Here is a 26,932-nt window from a genome sequence, read left to right as displayed (position 1 = left end):
TGGTGAGTTTTCCTTTTTATTTTATGGTTTTCATTTCTATTTCTTTCCTGTTACTGCAGATAGGCCCTTGACGCTATGTTGAATGCTGGACAGAAATGTGGAGAGCCAGTATTCTTTTCTTGTTCCCGGTTGTAAAGGGAACAACATCATAATATAAGTGTAATAATATAAATTATAGATTGTTCTCCAGAGATGCTCTTTAATGGAAGTAGTTCTCTCCTATCCTAGTTCACTGAGAATGTCTTAAAATTCTAAGGAAGTTCTAGATGTTGGTACATCTGTTGTGAACATTGCTTTCTCCTTTAGTTTTGATTCTTAATGTTAACAGCTCATTTAATAATGTCTTTTAATTTTTGTTATGTATTATTGGACTTGGTGTATTTTAGAATTTTGTCTCCATTCCCGAGAGAGATGAGATGATATATATTTTTGTAATATCTTTGTTCACTTTTGTGACAAAGATTTTAAAATTTTGCCTTCCATATTTAAATTTTAATCCACCTGGATTTTTTTGTTATGGATAGTACACAGTTGGGATCCAGTTTTATTAGTTTGTTCCCACTTAAGTACTGAGTTCAGCTCTAACACATGCTCAGTATCCTCTCTTTCCCTTGGGTTTGCTTGGTGTTTTGTTTTGTTCTTGTGCCAACCCTGTCATATATCAAGTTTCCCTGTATGCCTGGGTTTTATTTCTGTCCTGTATTAGTTAATGTGTTTATCTCGGTGTCAGTATCTTGTTGTGTTAATTAACTATAGTCCTTGTACTTTCTAGAAAGTTTTTCACCCTGTTTCTTCACATAATGTTTTAATTTTCTTAGTTTCTGCCTTCCTATACAAATTTAACTGCTGTTGACTTTCATAAAATCCAGGCTGACATTTTGATTGGGCTTCACTGAGGTGAATCAACTGCTGTATGTTGAACATGCTAACAATTTATTTAAGTTTTATTTTGATGACATTTAAAATACCCTGCGTAATGATCCACGTCTTTAGCTCATTTTCCCTTAATGATTTTCTATAGCTTCTACAAGTATATTTTTAATTACATGTTCTATTTTCTTTTATGTAAAAATGCATTTGATTTAAAATATCAATCTTTGCCAAGGTCCCTAATCAATTTTAGCAGTTTTTACACCTTTTGGATTTCATATAGAAAACTTTTGACTTCTAACTGATATTCTCTCTCTCTCTCTCTCTCTCTCTCTCTCTCTCTCTCTCTCTCTCTCTCTCTCTCCCTCTCTCTCTCTCTCTCTTTCTCTCGTCCCTTGAGCTATCTGTGTTTTGGTGTCACTGCTGTATGCTGAGAAGTAAAGGTAATGAATTTTCTTGGGGTCTCAGAGAACTTGGTGAAGGCTGTTGCCTCCAAGCCTGTCAATCTTCCCTCGGTTTCCAGGGCCACAGATAGAAGGAGAGAAACAACTCCTGCAGGCTGGTTATGTTTTGTTTTGTTTTGTTTTGTTTTGTTTTGTTTTGTTTTGTTTTGTTTTAGGACAGGGTCTCTCTGTGTAGTCCTATAGATCAGACTGACCTGCAGCTTACAGAGATCCACCTGCCTCTGCCTGCTAAGTGCTGAGATTGAAGAATATACTACCATGTTTGGCTAAACAAAGCAAGATTTAAAATGCTTGAAAAGAAGATGTTGAACTCTCTTGATGTTGCTCCTAAGATAAAGCAAGTACTTTATCGCTGCTAAGACAGGTCAGAGGTGTTCTTCATTACTCAGAGGACTTACTTCCTGTTTGACTTGTTTGATTGCTTGCCACAGATGTCTAATTGCTGCCCTTAAACTGCTTCACTTATTCTCTCTTGCTGTTTTTAATTTGGGTTTTTGTCCTTTCCTCAGTGCTTTGTCTCTGATGTGGATTTTTTTTCTTTTTTAAACTTGCATGAGATTTCTGGTCTAGCTATTCTAGAATCTCCTGGGCTGTTAATTCTTCATAGTCTGACTTGTTTCCTTCTGGTTTTATATTCATCAGAAGTCTGATTAGGATAGATTAGACTTTTTTTTTTTTTTTTTTTTTTTTTTTTTTTTTTTTTTTTTTTTTTTTTTGCCTCTGGAGTATTTAATTTTCACCACCCAGGAAGATTTTCAAGCTTATGGGACTGGAGACATGGTGCAATGATTAAAGGTGCTTGCTGCTCTAACATGAGAATCAGAATGTAGATCCCAGTGTTTGTGTCTATAGGTTCAGAACCACCTATAACTCTAGGTACAAGAAATCAGACACCTTCTGGCCTCAGAGGACACCTGTGTGCACATGCTGACCTGCATCTACACTCATATAGGCACACACACATGTAAATAATTTAAAATCTTTTTTAAAAAGTATATGAACATAAAGAGTCTAGAATTGGGAGAATTTTCAAAGTTATCTCATCTTTGATTTCACACACACACACACACACACACACACACTATTCAACTATTGAGAAAGTAGGAAATCTTGTCTTATAATATGGATGGCTCTGTGAACTAATCAGGTTAAGTGAGATTAGTCAAGCACAGGCAGATAATTACCACATGCTATCACTCATGGGAGGAAAAATAAACAATATCCTAGAAGGAACATGTGGTATAGTGTTCACAATTGTCTAGAAGGGGAGGCTAGAGAGGCTGAGAAAGATTATATAAAAGATGCCAAAACATAATCTGATGGGGAGGGGGAGTGCTCTGGTATTCTGTAGAACAACTGGATAATTTAGCCTATAAAAATTTATGGCTGGGCGGTGGTGGCGCACGCCTTTAATCCCAGCACTTGGGAGGCAAAGGCAGGCAGATTTCTGAGTTCGAGGCCAGCCTGGTCTACAGAATGAGTTCCAGGACAGCCAAGGCTATACAGAGAAACCCTGTCTCGAAAAAACAAAACAACAACAACAACAAAAATTATGATATATTTTTAAAATAAAATAGAGTAGTATTGAAGATTTTAAAACATAAAATGCCCCGGTTTGGGCTTGCAAGATGGCTCAGTTGGTAAAAGTACTTACCTCCAAGCTTGACAATTTGAGTTCAGTCCTCAGGACTCACATGGTAGAAGGAGAGAACCCAATGTCCATAAGCTGCCTTTAGATCCCACACATGTGTCATGGTACATTTATGTGTGCAAGCTTGCATACATGCACATAGAAATAAAAAAAGACAATTAAATTTTTAAATAAGAAATGATAGATGTTTGAGAAGATGGGAATGTTAATTACAAATTAACTAATGAGATAACCAATTACCAATTAAATAACCAGTCATTTTATATTATATACATTGAGGTGACAATATTTCACAAATATTGTTGCATTGTGTTCAAAAAAGAGCTAATTAATGAAGAGACACAGCACACCTTTGGAACCAAAGACTCACTGTTGTCAGATACACAATGGTCTGTATCACATGTCAGCATAGCTAGGTTATGATGGCAAAAGTATTTGTAAAAGGAGTAAACCAACACTTGGGAGGCTGAGGCAAGAGGGTTGTAGTGAGTTGAAGGTCAACCTGAGCTATAGTATCTACAAAATACTCATTACCTAATTTAAAGTCTTACTATACAGCCATAAACAAAATATTGTGGTTTCAGCACAAAGATAGATTTATCTGGCAGTGGAACTGAATAGCTTAACCAAAACCACAAAAAAAATTTTTTTAAAAAATAAAGATGCCCAAAGTGAGGAGACTCAGTGGGTAAATTTGTTTGCCTTACAAGCCTTGCCACCCGAGTTCAAGCCTTGGAGTTCCCATAAGTGAAAAAAAGGGGACTAGCTGTTTATTGACCTCTCCTTGCTCTCTCAATTCCTGACTTCTTTTTTATTTATTGTTGTTAACATGCATATATGTATATACATACATATTCCTAAATATAACCTGCTCAGTCTACATAATGTTACATGTATGTATGTATGTATGTATATGTGTATGTATTTTCCAGACTGGTCATTGGCATTGGATAACCAATTGGCGTACTCTTCCTGAGGAACAAGTACTATTTCTCCCACTTTCAGCACTCCTTAGTTGCCTATACTTCTTTGTGTATAATTTAAGACCTGGCAGTCTTTACCCCATCTACTTTGGCATGCATGTTGTTTTTATACATATTCAGCTCATGTTTAGGCGTCAGGTTGGTGAGACTTTATGGGTGTACCTTCTGGGGTTACTAGGAGACACAGTCTCACAACCAACTCCCTGATTCTTTGGCTATCTTTCTGCCTACTCTTTTGCAGTGTTCCCTGAGCCTTAGGTATGGGAGTTACTCTGTAGATGTGTCCACTGGGATTGGGCTTCAGAACTCTGCATTTTGATTAGTATACATAGACTCTTAAAAAAAACATTATTCAACAATTGACATCTACAGCAAATAAATAAAACTGTCTTTGAATAAATGTAACTTTTGATACTATAAGAAGAAAATCATTAGCTTTGTTTATTTTCTTGTCTTTTGAAAAGCCCAGACTGGCCTTGAACCCAGTATTCCCTGTCTTACCTTCCTGAGTGTTGGAATTAAAGGCATGCTCACAATACTCAGTAAACCTAATTACTTTGAATAACTCCTTCAAAAAGTAGAAATTCTGCTGTGTTTCCTTTTAACTATTTGGTAAATATAACATACATATGTACATATTTAAAAGTCATGTTTATGGTCATATATCTTTATTTGCTGACTTTTCTGTATATCCTGATTTTCTCCCTTAGTACAGTTCCTCATTTTACCCAGGGACTGTCTGCTGTTGACGTCATTAGGAACAGTGGCTGCAGCTGCTATTACTTTCAGCCTGGAAGCTGTATTGAACTTGTGACATGAACATACTGTTATGACAATCCTTTTGAGTAGGTAACTCCATCTTATAGAAAAGAAATCAAGGGTTAAGTAACTTGCCAAGTTAGAACCTGTAGAACTTTGTTTTATCATTCTTTTTCATTCAGGTTTTTGTCAAATACTTACTGTCATTAAAAACAACCCAAAACTCACTATAAGTTTTCCTATCAGAAGCAGCTGTGAGGAGGATTTCTTGGTGTAGAAGTCATTGTCTGCATTTCAGGTATCTGGGCATTCTTCCTGCTGCCAGTCCTTCATATTTAATCCTCTCTTATCAAGTGAATATTTCAAAGTGAGTGAGTGTGATTGTCCAACGAACACACAGAGCAAAACTAATGCACAGAAAGACAAGTTGACCATAGGGTCCCATGAAGGACTGAGCCAGATAAGTGGGAGCCCGATGCCTTTCTGCAAGAGTGCAGACCTATAGTTGAGCCAGCTTTGGCATGTGGTGCCCACTCTGTGGTTAGATTCATCGTATAGAGCAAAGGAAAAACTGTTTTGTCCTAGGTCCCCAAGAGAGAGCTGTGATCTTAAAATACCATTATGTAACCTTTCCTGCTTTTTTCGTGAAAGGGTACCAGGTGTGGGGGCTTTGCTGCCAAGGGTGAGGTCCTGGAAATGACATATGGACAAGGAGCATTCATAACCGTACCTATGATTGTAAGTCACGTGGGAGGAAGTACTATGAGGGTGTGGCATACTTGGGATTATCTATATATACACACAAACACTAACAATATATATATATATATATATATATATATATATATATATATATATATATGTTTTCCAACATTTCACCCCATCTCAGACAAACTTCCTGTGTCTTCTAACTGCTGAGAATTTGAAATAGCACTGATCTCTCTGGTTCTGCAGGGGAAGGGCAACTGCCCCCACAAGTGGCCCAAGATTCTAAGAAGTTGTTCATTTCTGCCTCTTCTGTCTTGTCTGGCATGGTAATGACAGAGCTCATTTCTCTTGGTCCTCAGGTGTTTGTGTTTCTTCTCTACATTCTTTTCTTTGGCTGGGAATAGAGTGTCTAAAAAGTCCTCAGAGTTCATGAGAAGCAGTTTCTGTGGGTCATGCCCTGTCTGTTTCCTTTTCAAGTTTAAGGAACAGATACTATTGGTGTTGCTATGTCTCTCATTCCCCAGTCTCTTAGGTTTTGTACTGGAGCTCCAGAAATCCTGGAAACCTGTAACAGGAGGGAGGGGTAGAGGATAGGGTAGAAGGAGAAACCTTGGAGGCTGATTGGTAAGTTGAAGAGAGCCTGGTTGGCTATATAATAAAAAGAACATATACCTTTAAATGAACTTTCCATCAGTTTCTCAGGCAGAGAAACTCCTTTAGACATGGTGCAAGGAAAAAGAGGAATATGGAACCCAGGGGTATGAAAGAACTACGTGTATGTGTAATTGTTTAATGGAAAACTGGAAATCTGGGAAACAACATGCACTCTACAAGCAGATCTTCATTGGGTTAGAATTCCAAGCTCTGTCTTAATGCAAAAGGAAGGACCCTTTTCTTGTCTGTATAGCTCTAATTTCCTCCAGACAGAACAGGCCTGAACTGACATAATGTGGCAGTGTTTAGGAAGAGGTGGCCTTTACATGACACTTTATGAAGGCTCCTTGAGGTGACTCACAGAGGGTGCTGGCAGAGAAACTTCTCTCCCTTCGTGTTTTTTCTTCTTTGTTTTCCAGTGCCCAGCCTACCTAACCTTGAGCAACTGACCCAGAGAAGATAGCCATAGTAATTTAGAGAGGAACATGTTCAATCTTTGCCTCTTCTCTGTCTAATGAGTCCCTGTAAAAAATATATCAAAAGAAATTCTCATCTCAGAGTCCTCACATTTCAAAGTCGGGTGTATGTATTATAAGAACTGCTGATTCATTAGGAATGCTTCCTAATTCCAGTGCAACAGCTGCTTCTGGTTAGAACAAACTCCTACTCTTTTGTGCCCTGTCCTCAGAGGAGAGCTTGAATTTTGGCTTAAGATTTTTCTCTTGCTCCATTCAGCCTTTTCTCTTCACTCTGGTTTTGCCCCTTGATTATAGTGTTTTATCCTTCTCAGTATTCATGCAACCTGAACAGCCTACTGTACCCATGCCTCACCTTTAAAAATGGCTTTTAAAAAAGATTACAAACACTAATAAAACTCTTGTGGTAATGCTTTTTGTTTGCATTCACAGTGACAGCAGAGTATATTGTACAGCAATAAAGAAAAAAAAGTTGAGATGTGTTGTAGTCATGAATTCTAAGTGCAGTGATTTAAAGTACTGGGAACATTTCAGAAACCACCATTGTCTGTTAAATGAAACCACTGTATTAGCGTATCATAGCATGCTGTTCTAATCACTTTCTTCCAAATACCAGCTTTTGAAAGAAACATGCTGTATTTTTTTTTATATAAAATCTGCAATAGTGTAATTGAACGGCTCTGCAGAATAGGTAAATGAATGTAGCAATGTGCATTCAAATATGTCTCTTTGGTCTGTAATGAGCTGATTGAAGTTCACAGTTGTAAGACTTGCCATTTATTTTCTGATTTTATATTCTGGACCCAGACAAAAGTGCCTTTAAAAAAAATCTAACAGAAAAAATTAGAAGGAAATTGTTCATAAAAATCAGATAGCCTTTTGTGGAGATCACTATTGGATTTGAGGTTCTCATGGTCTTCATTCAGCTGTCAGTCTATAAAGTAGATGATCTGCTGTCCTCTTGTTAAATACACAGACATGCGCACGCACAGACACACACACACACACACACACACACAAAATATATATGAGTATAAATATGCATACATATACGGGGTTCTAGAAATGTAGCTGAATGGTGAGTGCCTAGCATTTGCAAAATTGTTCGGTCCCCAGTACTGTCCACCCACCCCTAATAAAAGGTAATGCAAATGAAATAAAGTTTTCCTATGTAACCATTTCAAATTTTAGAATTTTTTGGGTTTATTTATTTTAATTTTATGTGTATAGATGTTTTGTCTGCATGCATATTTGTGTAGCACACATTTGTAGTGCCCACAGAAGCCAGAAAAAGAAGGCATCCCATCCCCAGATCTGGAGTTATGAATGGTAGTAAGCTACCACATGAGTGCTGGGAACTGAACTTGGATCTCTGGAAGAATAGCCAGTACTCTTAACTGCTTAAGCCATCTCTGCAGCCTTTCTTTTTGTAACTGTTAACAACTCCTGTTGGTGGGGTAGGGAGCCTCCCATGTACATGAACTCACACTCAGGAGTGACATCTTGGATGTCTATGCTACTTCCTTCATAGGATTTGCTCAGTCATGATACTTGCTGACCTGTCACCTGTCAGCTGCCATGAGAACAGCTACCTCATCTACAGGTGAGGGAGAGGCCATGCCTGATGGGGCTGAGATAGCCAGGCACCTTTTCTCTTCTCTCTCAATGGCCCTTCTGATAAAGTCTTTCAGTTAACTGGAGCTCTACTACGTGAAAGCCATAAAAAGTTAATCTGGAACCTTTGTGAAAGGTAGAAGTGCTAACACCCATATGTGTGTTTAAGGCTAGCTCTTAGCTTTTTCTGTCTTTCTTTTCACCAAAGCATACTAAATCCTCAGGGTTAGGTCTTAACTAATTAGTTTAGCTAAGTACAATATGTTATTTCTTTATTTAGGAAAACATAAGGAAACATTTGTAGTGTTAGCTTGCAGAGAGTCATTCATTCCTTAATTCTGGTAATGTATGTGTGTTCACATCTTAAGACTTTTTCCTTTACTTTTATTCGGTCTTTGAATTAAAATCTTTATCTTATGTTAAGTGAATAAATATTAATTTAGAAATCCCCATTGGCTCAGCCCACTCTTCCTTTTAAATCATAAAGTACTTGCAGCACTGAGCAGTTTACAAGCATTTAAAAACTTGCAAATATGGCTGGGCACCATTTTTTCTCCTGAGGGAGCAGTTAGGCATCTCTAACCTAATAATCAAAGCAGAAGCTACCTGTTTTCCAGTGCTTGATATATTCCTTGAACTGTAACTTGTTCCAGACCTCCACCTTGTTAGGTATACAGGAAGTCTGTCCTTTTGCAAAGGGAAGTGACTCTGGGGAAACCACCACCACCACCTGCACCCAGGTCTTCTACATCTGTGCTGGTCTTAAGTCTTCTAGTCTCTCTGGTTCCAGGTGTGTACATTTTCTGCTTTGTCCTTTATCTGATCTCTCTTCTGTTCTCAGTTTAGAGTCCAGCCTGGAAGGTTCCTTATAAGTGGACTGCCCCAACCTTTATACCCAAGATTCCTCCTTCTACTGCCATCCTCCCTCTCCAAAACTATCATACAGAGCAACAACCTCACCTACCCTACCTACCCCCATCCTGCACACGCCCTAAGTGAGCCATTTGGAGCTTTTTGAGTCTTTGTTATATCTTGTTCCCTCTAGATGGAAGTGACTTCTCATTCATCTAGCTTGCCTTGTAGATTTGGCCTCCAAGTATAATAGGGAAAAGTAGATTCTGACCCCCTTTTCTTATCTTCTTCCCCTTCTTCCCCTTCTTCCCCTTCTTCCCCTTCTTCCCTTTCTTCCCCTTCTTCCCCTTCTTCCCTTTCTTCCCCTTCTTCCCCTTCTTCCCCTTCTTCCCCTTCTTCCCCTTCTTCCCCTTCTTCCCCTTCTTCCCCTTCTTCCCCTTCTTCCCCTTCTTCCCCTTCTTCCCCTTCTTCCCCTTCTTCCCCTTCTTCCCCTTCTTCCCCTTCCCCTTCCCCTTCCACTTCCCCTTCCACTTCCCCTTCTTCCCCTTCCCCTTCTTCCCCTTCCCCTTTCCCTTCTTCCCCTTCCCTTTCCACTTCCCCTTCCCCTTCTTCCCCTCCCCTTCCCCTTCCCCTTCCCCTCCCCCACCCCCTCCCCCTCCTCCTCTAGAAAAAAAAGAGTATCAGGGTTTACAGCAGACAGCTCTACCAACCCTAAGGAAAGTCACTGAAAAAAATTAGATAACCACTTCTGCCCTAGAGCTACAACTGATAGGAGCTGTTCAGGGAAAGAACAGTAGGCTTGGGCATGAGCAATTATTAGAGCATCAGTTGCTATTTCATCTGGGGGCTTGTCTGGGAACTGGGCCATCACAGAAGTAAAGATACCTAATGAAGCAGGAAAACAGGATTCTACTCTACTTCCTTACATCCTGCCTTCCCAACTCCCAACAAGAACATCAGTAGTTGGAAGCCTGGAGGAGTTTGTTTCAAAGAGGCTTTCTTCAAATTAATATAGTAATAAATAAAAACTGTTTGGTTTTTGGTATTAGATACTGAACCCAGGGCATCTACCAGTGACCTTCACTACCATTCAAAAAGTGATATGTATTTGTTCTAGGACACTGGGAGAATATGAGAAAAAATTATACATAATACAGAGCCTGCTTTTATATCTAAATATATTATAATTATTTTGTGTGCTAAATACTTTTCTAAAACTTAGACATCTCATAGCTCATTATGACCATTATTGTTGTACACTTAGGATGCTTTCAATTGTGAGTAGCATGTTACAGAAAAGGCTTTTTAACTTTTAAAATACCATGTGCTCAAAACACAAACCATAGGAGAGCTAGGAAAAAATGTGGAAGAAAGAAAATGTCTTCTATAGTTCTTAACCTTGAAATAAACACTAATAGTGTTTTATTTTGTCTTTCTGAGAGTATGCATGCCTGTGTATAATAAAGTAAACATGGCCTCCTCCTCCTGCTGCTGCTGCCACCGCCTCCTCCTCCTCCTCCTCCTCCTTCTCCTCCTCCTCCTCTTCTTCCTCTACTTCTTCTCTTCTTTTTTTTCTTTTTCTATCTTATAGGTATTTTCTAACGTGACAACAAAACAAGCCAAAACATAATTTTCTGTTGCCTGTATTGAATACAATTTATTTAAATATTCTCTTAGCACATGTTTAAATGTCTGTATGTTTTACGATGATAAGAAATACTATGTATATAATATACTACCAAAAAATTAAGTCATAAGATTTAATGCAGATAAAATAAGGAAAATAAATTTCCTAAATCTATTTTTTTAAAAAAGGTTAAAACATACCCATTTTCTGGTTTTCATGTAAATTTTAGTAGTGACTCATTAGAAGGCAACTTTCTTGCTCTTTCCTACAGTAGGACTTTAAGAAATTATATTAGAGGAACTGGTTTCTGCCAAGAATTTTACTGACTGGGTACCCTTTTCCAAAGTTGGGTTTTTAATGTTTCTTTTTCAGAGTTTGCAATTGTAGTCATATTTTGAGAGGGGTTTATAATATGAATTTTAGGCTTTTGTAATATTGCAAAGGTCTTCCCCTGGCTTCTAATAAACAACAATCCCTACACATAAAGATTATTTGAAAACTCAGGATTGGCTGACGGTTAGAGTTTCTGTCATGGTTGCAGCAGAAACTGACTAATGGCAATCTGATATTGCATTTCTGATCACTATGTCCTGGATTCCCAGTTCCTCTGGTTGTTCACGTTTGGGTTCATCTGTTCTTCTGAGGATTGCAGTAGAGGGAAGTTCAGCTTCACCAAGTGGCTATTTTTGGTTATGGTACAGGATGCATGGTTTCCCCTCTGTGGTTGCTCAGATTTCCCCAAGTATTGCACTTTTTGCCTCTCAGGACATTCCTAACTTTACCTTAGCTCCACATGCAGAAACTTATTAGCCTTAATGGTCAGTCAGCACCTCTGCTCAGGAACCGGAATTATGGTAGGTAATGAATGAAAGATTGCTGCCAGACAATGATTGTTACATTTTGGCAACAGCTTAGAAACACTAATGGAGTGAGTGTACTGTGTGTAAACTGTCCAGAGGACACTTGACTATACTACTTCCTTGGAGAATGAGTGCCTGCTGGAATAACAACCAAGGTGTTACTTTGGTTGTTTGAAGCCATGTGCTTTCAGCAAGTTACCTAGTTTCTCTATGCTCTACTTTCCCAAACCATTTTCTGTCATTTACTTGAAATCACTGAATCAAAAAGCAAATTCTAGATGATCTCCTGCCATTGGTAAATCTCTGAATTAACAGAAGACCTTATGATATTTTGTTCTCTGGTATGTCTTGAGCAGCACAGCAGCAAAGGTCCTTGGAGCTAGGATCTTGTAGTCACACATGGACAGATTATGTTCTCTTCTTCAAGGTTACTGTGGAGAATTTTGATTTTCTATGCCCAGCACAGGACTGCTACAGAATTGGGTAGAAGCAGAGGCTTTCTTCTGAGTAGCACAGTCTAGTGGATAGGACAGATTGCTGTGGCCTAGGGAAACAAGAAAGAGGTTACCTAGTTTGCATAGATTCTTCCTTTACTTTCCTCAAAACCTTCAGCTTTACTTGCAGAAATACTATGAGAAGTATTTTAGTGAGAGAGCCATACAGTCACCAGAAATAACTGAGAGCAGACCAGTTTCCTGTCTGTCTTTGTTGTCAACTCTCCTTGCTCGGGTCTGCCTTGCACCCAAAGGAGCCTTTGAACATGAGCTGTCTGGAGCAATCTCTGGCCTTATCACTTATTTTAATGTTCCTTGCACAGGGTCACTCTTGGATGTGGTGCTCTGGGCAGTCTCACCCCAGAGTGCTTCCCTTCCTTTATTTAACCTCTGACCTGTGAAAACAAGAGTTAATCAAAAGTTCTAAGGTAGCTAAGAGGAAGGGGAAGTGTTTGGTTACAAATTAAATATGAACAAGTCATAAGTCATAAATCCCCAGTAGTGCTACCAGCTGTGTCTCAAGTTGCATATGGCCCAGAGTGTTTGAGTTATCAATTCAAGTTCAGAGCCCTCTGATTTCTTGGGGGTAGGTGCTAGGTTCATTTTCTTTTGGCTCCAAACTTTTTCCCTTCTAAAATATTAGTTTTATTGGACCAGTTACTTTTATACCCTGTTTTTTCACCTCATGCTTGCCTCTCTTTTCTCCCTTTACCTGCCTGCCTGCTTATGCTGATTGGTGTGCTGTTCTGCGAATTGAGACAGAACTGTTTCCCTGAAAGAAGTTAAGCATATGGAAAAAGTTGCCAAGGGAAGGCACTGAAGCATTGAGTATAAATGGCTTTAAGAGACAGCCAGACACTTTTATAGAGAGATTTGCGATGAAATGAGAGAGCATTCAAGCAGAGATGTGGGTGCAGATGAACTAAATGAGTGCTGTTCATGGAAACTGGGTACCTTGTTTAATCTAGTGCTTCTTTAATGGTCACCACAGCATGCACACAGAGCTTCAAGCTTTAAATTTAAGAAGACTACACAGCCTAAGAACCTGTGACTTAAGTTTTGGTCTTTCTAGTAAGTTCTTGAAAATGTATGTCTAGGTCACAACATGAGGCACTGGAAACTTGAAATGCACCCCCCTCCCCACACATGTGCTGCCCCCCGAATTTCCAATATAATGTGCACTCTAATTCCTAAAGCAAGGAAGAATAGACACATGACTGCTATCCCTGGGGCTGGCAAAGTAAGAAAACACACTGAATTGTTGGGAAGTAGCCAAAGTTGGGTTGCTCAGAGTTTTTTATAGCTGAGGAGTTTTGGAGGCAAGCTTTGTTTGTATCAGGGTGTTACAGTGAGAATGGCAAGGTAAGAATTCCATGTCTCTTCTCATTTTCACTACTCTTATGGAGCAAGTAGGACTGAGAATACAAACTGGGCTAGTTTTGTGCTTTAGTAGCCACGCTATCATAGGAAGGTTGTTCTGCTTCTGAGACTCAATTTTGTCTTCTGTAAAACAGGATTGTCCTCATACAGCTGCTACCACAAGTACTATATCAAGGCATCTAACGCTTGATAAGTGCCCCCTTCCCTATTTTAGCTTTCACTTCTTCTAAAATGATGTCAAATATCATCTCCCTGTGATAATTAGTTTTGTTGTTTACTACTAAAAGTAGGACAGAACTTCTTATGGAACTATTTCTTGCCTTTTTCTTTTTTTTCTGTTTTTTGTTTTAGTTGTAGAGACAGAATATGTCTCTCTTAGGCTATGAAAACTTCAGTAAGGTGGGCCTGGCTTAGAACCTCACTGGACCATTATATTATATTATAGTTGTAATTCCAGCCATAAAGTCAGATGATCTGAATGGGGAAACTTGCAGGTGTGTAAGTACAGGAGTGGGCTGCCCCATAAACTCCTGGGAACATGATGAAAGGCCTGTGTGCTCACCCTCTCTGGACTCAGTGGAAAATACCAAGACTTACAGCTTGCTGTCAGTGCAGGTGACATTATTCCTAAGGTTTCCCAATAGCAGCATTTCGCCAGTGGTAACAGCAGCGTGCCCTGTGCTCTCTTCTAGAGCAATCTCCCTCAGTCACAGTCATACATACCACACACTCCCTCTAAAAGCAGCAATTATTGAGCACCCATCAAGAGAGAAGGGAGCCTTGTCCAAAATCAAATCCAAGTGTATGTTTCAGCAGGTCTGTATAAGTACAGATGTTTCATGGGAGGTGTGTGTGTGTGTGTGTGTGTGTGTTGGGAACACTCATTCCATAACACAAATTAATATTTGCACTCATTTGGCACATACGATACATTTTCCTGTGTACATATAATAGCTATCACAATAGGATATTAATTATGGGCATAAATCAGAGATTCTGAGCTTAACTGGATACTATAATAAATTTACAATTCGAGATTAGCAGCTGTGAGCAAAGCAGAAGGATCAGGTTGGGCAGGACTGGCTTTGATCTCCCAAAGGGGGTATGTTTTTCTCTTACTTTGACTTTTGGTCTCATTAGCAGTAAGAGTGCAGCAGTATCAGGGTGAAGGAAGTTAGTGCTGCTCCAGGCACAGCTGGAGATGTATTTCAACACTATACTCAGCCATATTGTAACTTCCAAACAGCCATTGAAGGGTAGGTGTCACATCCCCATTCCACAGATGGGGAAGGAGGAGCATGCTTGGGCCACAGCTGGTGAGCTTCTTGCTGTGCAGTTGATAGAGTCACTTCTCTGGGAAGGCTTTTGAGATCTTTGCTCTGCCCCCGCAACCTTCTATCACTGTACTGACCCAGTGCTGCTGCATCCTCTGCTGGTATGAGTGAGGTATTCACACTGTGCAGAGCACCAGGCACAGACTAGAAAACATGGAACTTGTGATGCCGGGCTAGAAACTGCCATTTCAGACTCCACAGAGATCTTTACTGAAGCTAAAGTATTAGTTCAGGAAAGAGCTGTGTGCTTATCTCCTGGAAAGGGGCGTGCACAACTCAGTAGTTAAGGCTTGAGTTAGTAAACTTAGGCCAGCACCCATGATCCGTTTCTGTTGTGCCTAAAGGCGAGAATATTTTGGGGCTGGATATGATGGGGAAGGAGGTATGTCTTATGGAAGGTTCTAGCTGGGGCCTCGATGTTTCCTTCCCCACCCATCACCAGTCAGGAAGAAGGAAAAGGCTAGAAGGTGGAGAAGTGGTGAGAGCAGTCATGTCAGAGCTTGGGAAAGTACAGATGCACTGCCTACTGTAGGATGCTTTAGGGGCTCATCAGCACTTGGGGAGTCAGGTTTCCAGTAAGACAGTGAGGAGAAGGAGGATTGGTGAGTGGACCCGGGGGAGAAGTAAGAAGTCTTTTGTAGCTATTCTTTGGCCCATTCTAAGCATTTTCATCACCAATGTTCTAACATTGTCAAATTCCAACAAGGTGTTGGCATGTTTGGTTTTTAATCCTGGGTTATTTTCCTAACCAAAATGTGGCCTGCTAAATCGGGGTCTCCATCTCCTAACAAGAGCAGACTGATTGTTATCCTATGGTGCCAGTGGTCCTGGCCTTTGTAGTAACTATAGCAATGATTGCTGTCTGTCACAGGAAGCTGTGGGTCATAGAATGTGTGGCATGGCCAAGCACACACAAAGAGTTGAACAGTCACACATTAATAGATGAGTGAAAAGACAAGCATGTAGAGTCAACTCTGGGGAGTCTTCATATAGGGGAAACCTGATACACCTTTATGTTCCTGGATTAAAATGTTTCCAGTTAAACAGATGCCACAAGCACATAGTAAAAATGGGGGGAAATTTAGAATTTTATCTATGAAGAGTGAATCTAAGAGTTTGAAAATAAATTTACTTCAACAAAATCTAGTTTTTAATTTTAAGAATGCATTAATTCTTAGACAGAATAATTCATGAGTCAGATGGGTTTCTGAGGGAAGGGGTTGTGGTTTCTCTGCCTTGATAACACTTCATGTTTGACTTGCATAGCATAACCAGAAAAGAAGTCTTTTTTTTTTCTTTAAGTATTTGAGAACTTTAGTTTCCCAAAGGCTTCTCTTGTCCTTTGATATTGAAATCATTTCCTTTTGATGTAGCTGTTGTGTCACCATGCTTGTTTTTATCTTGTTTCTCTTGGTTGTTTGTTATCTGGGCTGGTGCTGCTAGGTCTTTATTTGTCAGCACTGAGCAGGTGTCCAGCTCTCTAAAGTGTCTCTGTGAAATCCTGCATCCTGAGTGTGGGTTGTGATTTACCCCATGGATAGCTGATTTACCCCATGGATAGCTGATGTCTGTCAGACCAAGACACTGGCACACACTAGCAGAGGATCAGGGGTAGATGCTAGGTCCCACAAGAAGGACAGAGTGGCAACTTCTGTTTGAGGTAGCCACATCTTCTTGGTGAATATTTTCCTCTTATGCTTTTGCTTTCTGACTCACTCTGCTTGACATAGGATGTATGTCTCTTGTAGTGTGCACAGGTAACCCCTGACTCTGAAACCAGGACTCTGAAGAAAACTTTGGAGCTAAAATCACAGCTAAAATCAGCAAGAGCAATAAGCAGGGAGGCCCAGGAGTGGGGCTTTAGCTCTAGACTGGTCTCCTCTCATTGTATGTCAGCTCTGTAAGTTAGGTACTGGTTCTTAAACTATGGCTGAATATTGAAGTCATACATGCATGTGTCATACACTTGTCAACAGTGAAGACTTGAACACCCAAAATGCAAACAGTAACTCAAGACCAAATGTGAACTGGATTTTGGTGTTTCTGGCCAGTGTCTCTGTATCGCACTACTCATCCATCATGACACACAGCCAGCCATGCTGTGGGAGCACATGAGCTCACATTCAGAGCTGTTAGGTCACGAACTGCAGGGTTCTCACTGTCTACACAAACTTTTCTGCTCTTATTGGAACAGTGGCTTAGTCCTATAAGGAAAGCAAATACTTTTAATGCTTTCCTACCATCAATAAGTATCAAATTAGCATATCATCAGATTGTATAGCATTAGAATATTTGATTTTACAAAATGGTTTGAACTGCTGCTATTTTGTACTGAGTATTTATGTGAAGCAGTGTTCTCCATGCTGGCAATTATAAAGTGAAAATATTGATTACAACAAAGCGATACCCTGTCTCAAACAAACAAAAATAATGATAAACTCTGAAAAATATTAATGATACTCTCTCAGTGGTATCAGATATTTAGTCAGGACTTAATTTTTTATGTGAAAGTTAGCAAGCACATCCATCTGATTAGAATGCAAATTTGCTTTTATATTTAGTAAATGGTAAAATTACAAGTTTACTAAAGAATAGTTAAGGTGAATTTCTTTATGATTTATTGTTAAATGTTTCGTTTGTACACCTATTTTACACAGTGTTATACCTATGCCACATAGAAATTTCTTAGGCAAAAAATTAACTGTCACTGCAAAAACTTAAGAAACTTTGATATGGCCAGACAGTAGTGGCACATGCCTTTAATCCCTGCACTCAGGAGGCAGAGGCAGGCAGATCTCTGAGTTCAAGACCAGCTTGGTCTACAGAGTGAGTTCTACGACAGCTAGGGCTACATAGAGAAACCCTGTCTCAAAAACCAGAGCAGGGGGGGAGAGAGAGAGAGAGAGAGAGAGAGAGAGAGAGAGAGAGAGAGAGAGAGAGAGAGAGAGAACACACGAGAACTGTCTGACTTGGAGCAGTGTGGCTGGTTGCATCCTTAGTGAAATACTTTTAATATTTTTAAATAGATGTGTAGGTGTGTGCCTGTGTTTAGGTATCCACATGTGACTGCAGGTACCCACTGAGGCTGAGAGGGGTAGCACATCCCCTGGAGGTAGAGTTACAGGTGGTTGTGAGCCACCTGACTTGGAGGCTTAGAATTTTGCTCGGGTACTCTAGAAAAGCAGCCAATGTGCTTAACCACTGGGCCATCTCTCCAGCCCTGTTGCTTCTTTTTATCGACGAGGTCTCCAAGTCTTTGAGAAATTGTTCTCAAGTTGCCATAGCCAGATGTCCAGTGCCCTGCCAGGGAGTTGTTACTTCACTTTATCTTCCCATATAATATGCCCCAAGTATTTATTTGCTAAAATTTTACAATAAATTCCTTTTATTATTTTCTTCTAAACTAGAGCCAGGATATTTTATTGATCTTTTTCAAGTTTTAAGGATGACTGGATTATATTAGCTAAGATTTTCCTTTCAGGAAAGCAAGTCAGACAGTGGTTCTGCTAGAGCTGAGTTTACTGAGAGAGAAGTAGCCACTTTCTCCTGGTTTTAAGTACTCCTCTCTAGGATGTTACTTCTCTTTTCCTTGTCCTGGTGGTCCCTCCCCATCTTAGTTACTGAGTAACCAAGAAGCCCATTAGTTCTGTCCTTCACAATCCAGCCCTGCATGCCCTTGCTCCAGCCCTTGTTTTTGAGAGGTATTTTTCTGTTTGTGCTGATCTTTATACCCATTGCTTCCAGCTTTCCCAGCTCACTGGGTCCCAGCTCACTCAGAGTCCAGCTGAAGCTCAGCCTCTGAGATGGAGTACAGCTTCCACAGCTGCCACCAACTTTCTCAGTGTTGTGTGGCCGACTCTATGGCTATGCTTTAAACTTTCCTTCTTCTTTTCAACTAATACCATTTGGTGTACACTCCAGATGATGTCTTCACACTCTTTCTGATGGAGGAAGACACTCTTTTGTATGTACTGTTTTAAATACTTAACAAACTTACACAAAAAATTAGAAACTCAATACAAAGGGCAGCTTTTTACCTCCCCTGTTTGAGACATATTGCTAAAATAATAATAAAGGCAAACATTTTAGTATGCATTTAAAAAACATTTTTCTTCTATATAACTATATACCAATCATAAAAATGAAAATGTTAGTGAAATCCTTGGATTTCACTATTCACATTTTTACACTTGATCTTAGTCAAAAGGCTGAGAAGCAATCACTATTCACATTTTTAAGAAATCAAGTTCAGAATTAACATTGCATTTATTAGTAGTATCTGTGCTTTAGTCTTGTTCAGGTGCTCAGTGTTTCTTCCACCTATATTGGAGAATGACCTGCTGTGTGACTTATCTAATGCTTCCTTAAGAAGCTCCACGCTGAAAGTGTTGGTGGCCCCATGAGGAGAGCAACAATACCAATCAACCAGAGCTCCCCAGGGTTTAAACCACCAGCCTGGGAGCACATAGGGAGGGACCCATGACTCCAGCTATATATGTAGGGGAGGATGGTCTTGTCGGGCATAGATGGGAGAGGAGATCTTTGGTCACATGAAGGCTGAACACTGAGTGAGGGGGAATTTGAGGGTGGGGAGGTGGGAGTGGGGGGTAGGTGGGGACACATCCTCATAGAAGCAGGAGGAGGGGTGATGGGATAAGGGGTTCCTGGTGATGGGGGGAATGGGGTAAGGGGATAAAATCTGAAATGTAAATATAATATCCAATAAAAAACAAAAAAAGATTATTAAACAAAAAAAGATGAGGCTCTACTTTCATGCCATAAAATTGTGCTGTTTTCTATGGCATTCTGTCTGGTGACACACTAATTTGTACTTTTCTGTTATTTGATAAAAGTTGTAACCTTGTCATGATTTTCCTCTCTGTTTCCCCTGTGGTTTACAACTGATTGTGAAGACTTACTTTCAGACTATGCAAGTAGCCTCATCACTCAGAAATGTTCTGTTTGTCATTTTAATCTGCCAGGACTCTGTATAATCCCTTTGTTAGTATGTGCTTTGATGTTCAGATTGTCACATATCCTGTCCATAGGATTTCTTCACCAACTTTTGTGTCCTGTTGATATGTCCATTACCATGTATTAAACAAAGCCTTGCTTATCATGGCATAAAGCACTCCTTAACTCTTGCCTTGGAAGCAGATGTTTCTATAGAGAACCCTCATTCTTAATAGAGAATGCTATTGAGAAGCCAGTATCTAGACCCTGAGAGTGCCCATTATCATTGAAACATTTCTCCTCACAGCCCTTTCCTGTCATTCCCTCTAGTATATGTGTGTGAGTGTTCGCACCTATAATCTGATGGTGCACATTTGTATTTATATTTCTGTATCTTAGCTATCCCTGTGTGTCATGATTTCACAGCTGTATTCAGCCAGGATTCATTCTTGCTTCTTCCCTAACCATATTTCTAATTCATGTGTCTGATATCAAGACCCTTGGTTTCTATTGCATGCTTAGCTATTTGATCATTCCCCTAGTTTGTCACCAGGCTCCTGCTACATCTTCCTTCCCAAATGGCTGCATTCCCTCACTGTATTTGGACTCACACTTTAGATGAAACTGTCACCTCTTACCATAGACATCTTTCTCATCTCTTTTGCATAATTCCTGCATGTCCAGCATTGATGCCCTCCTCTCATTGTTCTCACACAGGGCTGCCTCCCAGATGATCTCTCTGCTCGCCTGACTTTCCACACCATTTCTGTTGCTGTCATCACTTCTCTCCCTCTTGAGCTCCAGGACCCTGCTGCAGCTTCCATTCTCTACCTCAGGTGGTTAGCTGAATATGTAATACAGATATGCAATCCCGTCACACGTGTACACACACACACACACACACACACACACACACACACCCCTCAGTAAGATGGCTAGCCTAATATCATCCGTCTAGGGAAGGGAGATCAGAAGACAGTCTGACCTCAGTTGGACTCATCTAGCCTGTGATGACTCTGGCTACCTACTTTATGTCCACACAAACCATGGTTGCTACACCGTCAGGCCATTTAAAGACAATTGTGAATTGGGCTATTTTTAGAGTAGTAACTACTCTATGGGCCCGCAGTGCTCATCAGGCCATGTGGAGAGGTCTCTGTGGCACTACCTCAGCTTCTTTAACTTTATAAGATTTTCTGTGGATTCCCACAAAGCAGCTCTTCCCCACTGACAGTTGGACCTGGATGTGAGGGCCAAGCTGCCTGAACTGTGAAAAGAGCTTGGATCCAGGCTGACAGCTGAGGCAGGTGTCTCCCTGCAGCCTTTCCCTCTCTGCTGGTAGGGCCATGATAGTGATCCATTAGGATTCTATATCACTACAAAGGCCTGAAGTAACAGTGCTTGAGAAGAATAGCTGGCTTCTTCCACCTACCCACCTTCTCTTATGTTTATTTCTTTTCTGGACCAGGACTCTGCCCTTCTTATTATTTGACATTTAGCTCTACTGCTTGGCCTGAGCCCACCACACAGTGCTCTCCTGAGGGGGGATGCAAGCATACCCTGACCTAAGAGTTTGGGGCCCTGGAGGTGACCAGGGAGGAGCTTTCTGATAAAGTGCATGTTTCCTGTGTGGACTGGGAAGCACTGTTTACTCAGTGCTGACAGACACACACAGGATGGAGTAGGGGATCACATCTTCACCTGCAGCCTCCTGGTAGTGCACCCGACTGGGTGCAGCACTAATGAAGCAGGGCAGGAAGTGCCAGCAGACAGAGCTCAGCTGTGAAGCATGGCCTCCTAGCTGGAAAGCCGGGACACTTTGAAGAAGACAGCTGCAGTTTGATTTTAAAACCCTAGCACTGCCATCACTAGACATTCATCTGTCAGCACACAGGGGACAACATGTGGGGAGCAGTTGTGCCTGGTCAGGCCAGAGGAGAGAGAAGTGCCTGGCTTCCTGGGTAACTTAACTACCAAGCAGTCCATGGCAAATGATTCTGCCTACCTAGCCAAAGGAATTTTAAAGTAAAGTGGGCTGGGTCTGTGGGCTGGGTGGTCCTCACCAGGTGAGGCTACCGAGGCTGCAGGGTGCATGCTAGGCTCCAGCTGTGAGTTGACTAGTTGTCCCAGACTACTTTAGTATGCCCCATTTCCGTTCTGATGGCTGAGAGAAGCTGGCTGCCCTGCTGTACTGCCTCTTGTGTGCATTTATGAAAGGAGCTGATCTTTGCTTGCCTCTGCTTGGGTCCTGCTTCCCCCTGCTCACCCTTTCCTCTTTCCTGACTTCCAGTTGTTGGGCTTACCTACTGGTATTACTTTCAGGAAAAGAAATACTTGTAACTGTTGCCTGGGTTTGTTTACTAAGAGTCCTCTAATCTGTGTGGTTTTCATGGGAGAGGGATTCCTTGTTCTACTCTAATGGCTTTTAGCTCATGGAGGTTTACTTAGCAGAAGAGGAAGAGAGCATGTTATCTAGTGCCTAATCCCTTTTGAATGTTTACATTGCTCCGCCAGAGCTAGCGCTGTGGAGAGTGGCAGCAGCATTTGCTCTGGAAGATTCCATATGTGGCTGCCAGAGATGATGGAAACATATTAACATAAGTGATAATACTGTCATAGAAGTGAAAAGTTAAGTTGCTTATCAATATATTTTGATAAGCTACTTAAATTTTACAGTAGCATGTTCTGGCTTCAGACAGACGTCACAGATAGGGGCTTGTGCACTTTATCTGTCCTCTCTATTACCTCTCACTTCATTTATTACCCTCAGGGATCCAGCAGTAATCTGCACAGGGTGCTGATCCCCTCTCCCAGGCAGGATGTCACATCTGGGCCCTGCCTTGGGTCCAGGCCTATCTATCAGTAACAGGCTCCATTTGCAGATGTGAGCAAGCCAGAGCAGCAGGCTTCTTTCATGCCTGCTCTCAGAAGTTTTGGGACGGTTTCTAAGAGAGAACAGAGCCATTTAAAGTGTGTGGGGGTGGGGTGGGGTGGGGTGGGGGTGGAGGGCAGGGTATGCATCTTGGGAGTGGGGAATATTTCTCACTAAGTTTTCCAAGGCACTAAAGGGCCCTTGCTGTCTGCTAGTCTTCATCTAAGTGTGCATGTCTCTGTGTGTGTGTGTGTGTGTGTGTGTGTGTGTGTGTGTGTGTGTGTGTGTATGGCCACATTCCATTCTTGGTTTGGTGCTGAGGAAACAGTGAAAAAAGGTATGCTCCCTTCTCTCTGTCTGTATAGTCTGTTGAGAACACAACTATGCTATTGAGTGTTAAGCTGTAGGAAGGGACATTGCAATAGTAGTGTGTGCGTGACCACCATGGAAGGAATTGGGGCACAAAAGTAGGTTCAAGAGGGCAGGAGCTATTAGAAGAATGAACAGAAATCAACTAGACTAGTTCATGAAGGCCAGAGGGAGAGAAGGGCTTGGGCAGGCTCAGTGATGCCTGGTGTATCCATTGTAACGCTACATGTCTCTAGAGAACTGAGATAGTTGAACAAGATCCTGAGATGAGAAAGACAAAGAAACCTTCCTGAGAAGCATAGACTGCTCCTATAGCAATGGGATGTCGCTGCAATAATTAAATGTGCTGTGCAGAATTGGGTTTGTTTGGGGGGCAGGGAGATAGCCAGTTCGTCTTATGCATTTCTTAGTAACAGGTATCAGAATGGGGAAGAACAAAAAAGGGTACTGGGAATCTTATCACTCCCGGGCTCAAGCTTTCCAGAATTGCAGTTTCATGTTCTCTCTGAGTTGTGTGAACTCTGCTCAGGCAGATGAAACAGGAGGCGTTAGGCTATGAATGTAGCCTAAGATGGGGGCCCCAAGCCCGGGTAAGAAACAAGGCAGGCTGAGGCCTAGACGGCAGGGATTCCCAAACTCCTGGGTGTCCAGTCGCAGCTGGAAACCTTGTGGAGTTGGGAACAGAGACTATGATTGCCTGTGACAAGCCTAGGGCCAGGGGTGAGAGAGAATCTGACTTAGCTCAGGGGTGAGTGTACAGGAATGTGGAGGGGCCTTCTGCAGGAGACTTAAGCAGCACAGCTCTGTATGATGAAGGCTTCCCCCCACAGAAGTTCTTGATGAGAGAGACAGTCCTTCCTTGTCCAAATTGTTTATTGATGGAGGAAATGGATGCATACAACTTACTCAGGGTGGACCAGAGATTAAATATCTTTTGCAGGAAGGAATGTTTGGAAAGGGAAGCTTATTGACTATACCCTCAGGATGGCCCATCTAGATACCTTATTGGCATGGAGAATTCTGTGCTACATGACTAATGGTCACAATCTTCCTGTGAGGTGTTATGGTCACGCTCTCTAGGACAGTAACCAGGTTGGGAGCAGATGAAATTCTCAGTTATGAGAATACCAGGGTTTCTGAATCTGTTTGTTCAACCTTCTCAGTTTTTGTCTGGTGACATAGTTCTACTTGGCCCACACAGAATTCCTTGTTCTTCCCTGTTTTGGACACTTGATGTGGGAAGTGAGAGGGCAGAAGCTGGGCATGATTGTCAAAGCTAAGTAGTACAGAAAGCACTAGTGGGTTATCTCTTGGGCCTGTGGGAGGGAGTGGGCTTGAGACCAGAGGTTCTGTAACATCTTGGCCTGGCCTCAGTCCTTTCCTTTCCCTTTCTTGGCTTTGTTCTTCACTTGGCTTCCCAGGTGGCCTTCAGGCACCGAGTGTTGTACCAAACCTTCTTTACGATGCCTCCTTGGGCTTTTGTATGTTCTGGGTCTGGGCCTCACAGGTGCCCTTACAGACCCATGCCTAGGTTCTTGCTGCTGGGTCACAAGGTCTCCAAGTCTGCTACATGCACTTGCCACTCTCTATCCCCCAGACCATTCTTCTTCATTTTGTATTTTTGGGAATCAGAGGAGTTGAGTGTCAGGAAGGCAAAAGGACTAGGGGAAGAAACCTCAGGCTTCATCTCGTTAGCTGCCTGTGCAGCTTTGCCCTCTTTGGCCAGCCCCATCCAGACTTGCATTTTTTGAAAGACCATTTTGATAGCCATACAGAGGGTCAATTTCAAGACTGAGCTCTTCAGGCAGACCATCTTGTGAGTTGAGGAGAACAATAGTCAGAATGTGCGAGATGGCAGGGGAAACAGAGTTATCCATATATGCTGCAGCCAGTATAGCATAGGTACAGTAGAGGCAGAAGGTCTGATTTTGTTGTCCAGGGAATGTGGGACATTTTGCAGAAGCCAACAATGGACATGCTGTGTATTGCCATGTGTCCAGTCATGAAGAATAGAGTAGATATGTTTCTAAGGACTGTGAGGAGGGTGGGAAAGGCCTGGCTACTAAAACATAGTGCCTGATTGCACTCTAGTTTGAATTTCTTCTGTGTGAACCAGGTCTAGTTTTGAGACACAGGAGTAATTCATAATGGACAATTAATGTTTTCCTTCACAAAGGCATGTTTCTTAAAAGCCCAGAAATAATTAACACTTAACCAGTTTGGATTTTAGCAGCCTTGGCTAGAATCTTTAGGATGTAGAGAAAACATGAAATGTTTTAGGTTGAGTTAAATCCTCATTCAAGTTTTTGACCTGCATACTAATACTTGTTGTGTTTCTTTGTCTTCCTCAGCTACCTCCCCTGGTTCGAGGTATTTTATAAACTCCTTAACATCTTGGCTGATTACACGACAAAACGACAGGTATTTGCCTTTTTACGAAAATAAATATTTTTTAACAAGTAAACTTTAATTTTTATGATTATGAAAGTAACATGTGCTTTATGTTTCACTAAAACATTTATTTAAAAAAAGTAGTATATGCCTATCATAGAAAGTTTGGGAAATTCAGAAAATAGAAAAGAAAATCAGCTTTTATCAATATGTCTTGTATCATCCATAAAATAAACATAGCTAAAATTTTTCTTTGTTTCTAGCTTGTTTTTTTTTTTTTTTCTTCTGAGATTAGGGAATAATGGGTGGGTTGCTCCTGTTCACAGTGTTAATGTTACATTTTCCTAACAACCCTGAAAGTTCACAATGTGTATGTCTCAAAGGCAAAAGCTGAATTGCTTGTGCCATATAACAGATCACTTAATTGGCAGGTGACTTATCAGCTGCCTCAATCCCCATTTTGATAAAGCTTTGTGGTATTTTTATACTAATTTTTGTAAGGGTCTGAAATTACTTCCACAGGGCTGCTATACCTTAATCAATTTTGGAAGAAATGGTATGCTAACCTAAGCTTTCACCATGAGTAACAGGTTGTCTGTATTTCTATTTAAGCTCACAGATTTGGGAAGTGTTGTCACAGAATCACTTTTCCCACATTATTGAAAATATTGTTTAATATTTTTGTGGATAACATTATATCCTATACCTTTGCTTACCAAAACAGTTTCTTCTCTGGGGTCTTCTAATTATTTGAGACTTTTGTTTTCATAATAAGAGGAAGTACAAAGGAGTGGAGAGCTGACTTGGTAGAAGAGTGCTTGCTGTGCAAGCCTGGGAACCTTAGTTTAAAATCCTAGCAGAACTATGAGGGTCAGATGGCAATGTATGCACCTGGGACCCCAGCAGTGGGGGAGGCAGAGGCAGGATCAGGCATGGTGAACATGGTGACTACCAACCCAGGTCCAGCTTCATTGGCAGACCCTGTTTCAAGAGAAAAAAAATAATGTAAGAGCAGGACACCCTCATCCCTGTGAGTATGATGTATACTCGAATGTGCAAACACACACACACACACACACACACTCACACATGCATATATAACACCCTCATACGCAGACAAACACACAGAGGGGAACATATGGAAAAGGAAAACCAATCACTCAAATCTTTGTATATAAAACACTTTCTTCAGTTTTCATTATTCCTCTAATAAGAGAATCCCAGATAGGCAATTGTAAGCTACCCTGCCTAAGCTCTGTGAACAAGCCACACTACCAGCCCTGACCCAGCTTCCCTTGAATCCATGGATAAAAGACACACACACAGTTGTTCACTTTCAACTTGCCTTTGGATACAATTGCTAGGCACTACTATCTCCTGCCTGGAAAAGTATACCCTTAACAGTATTCTTATTGCCACCCCTCCCACCTGCCGTAAACTTTAGTTGCTGGGATACATCTAGTCCCTATTAAACATCTCTGACGACTGCCTATAGGAGCGGCCACAAGCTCCCACTCCTCCCAAGACCTCACATAGCTGTTTGGCTTTTCCTTCTCCAAAGCATGGCAAACCTCCCCTCTTGTGTCTGTCTCTTTTTCTCCAGGGACTCAGAAGTTCTACC

The 26,932-nt window shown here is 41.1% G+C and overlaps 1 protein-coding gene across 6 annotated transcripts in view; it reads left to right on the top strand.

Moving 5' to 3' along the window:
• The window catches only part of Dennd1a (DENN domain containing 1A), a 463,938-nt gene that overhangs the window by 192,059 nt on the left and 244,947 nt on the right, over positions 1-26,932 (top strand). For all 6 annotated transcript variants that reach the window (XM_076928664.1, XM_076928662.1, XM_034495130.2 and 3 more), the window contains one exon: positions 25,272-25,341. In XM_076928664.1, coding sequence (XP_076784779.1) covers positions 25,272-25,341 — 70 coding nt within the window. The remainder of the gene's footprint in view (positions 1-25,271; positions 25,342-26,932) is intronic.

The sequence above is a fragment of the Arvicanthis niloticus genome, chromosome 2 (assembly GCF_011762505.2).
Source record: "Arvicanthis niloticus isolate mArvNil1 chromosome 2, mArvNil1.pat.X, whole genome shotgun sequence".
NCBI lineage: Eukaryota > Metazoa > Chordata > Mammalia > Rodentia > Muridae > Arvicanthis > Arvicanthis niloticus.
This window is presented reverse-complemented; position numbering and strand designations above follow the sequence as displayed.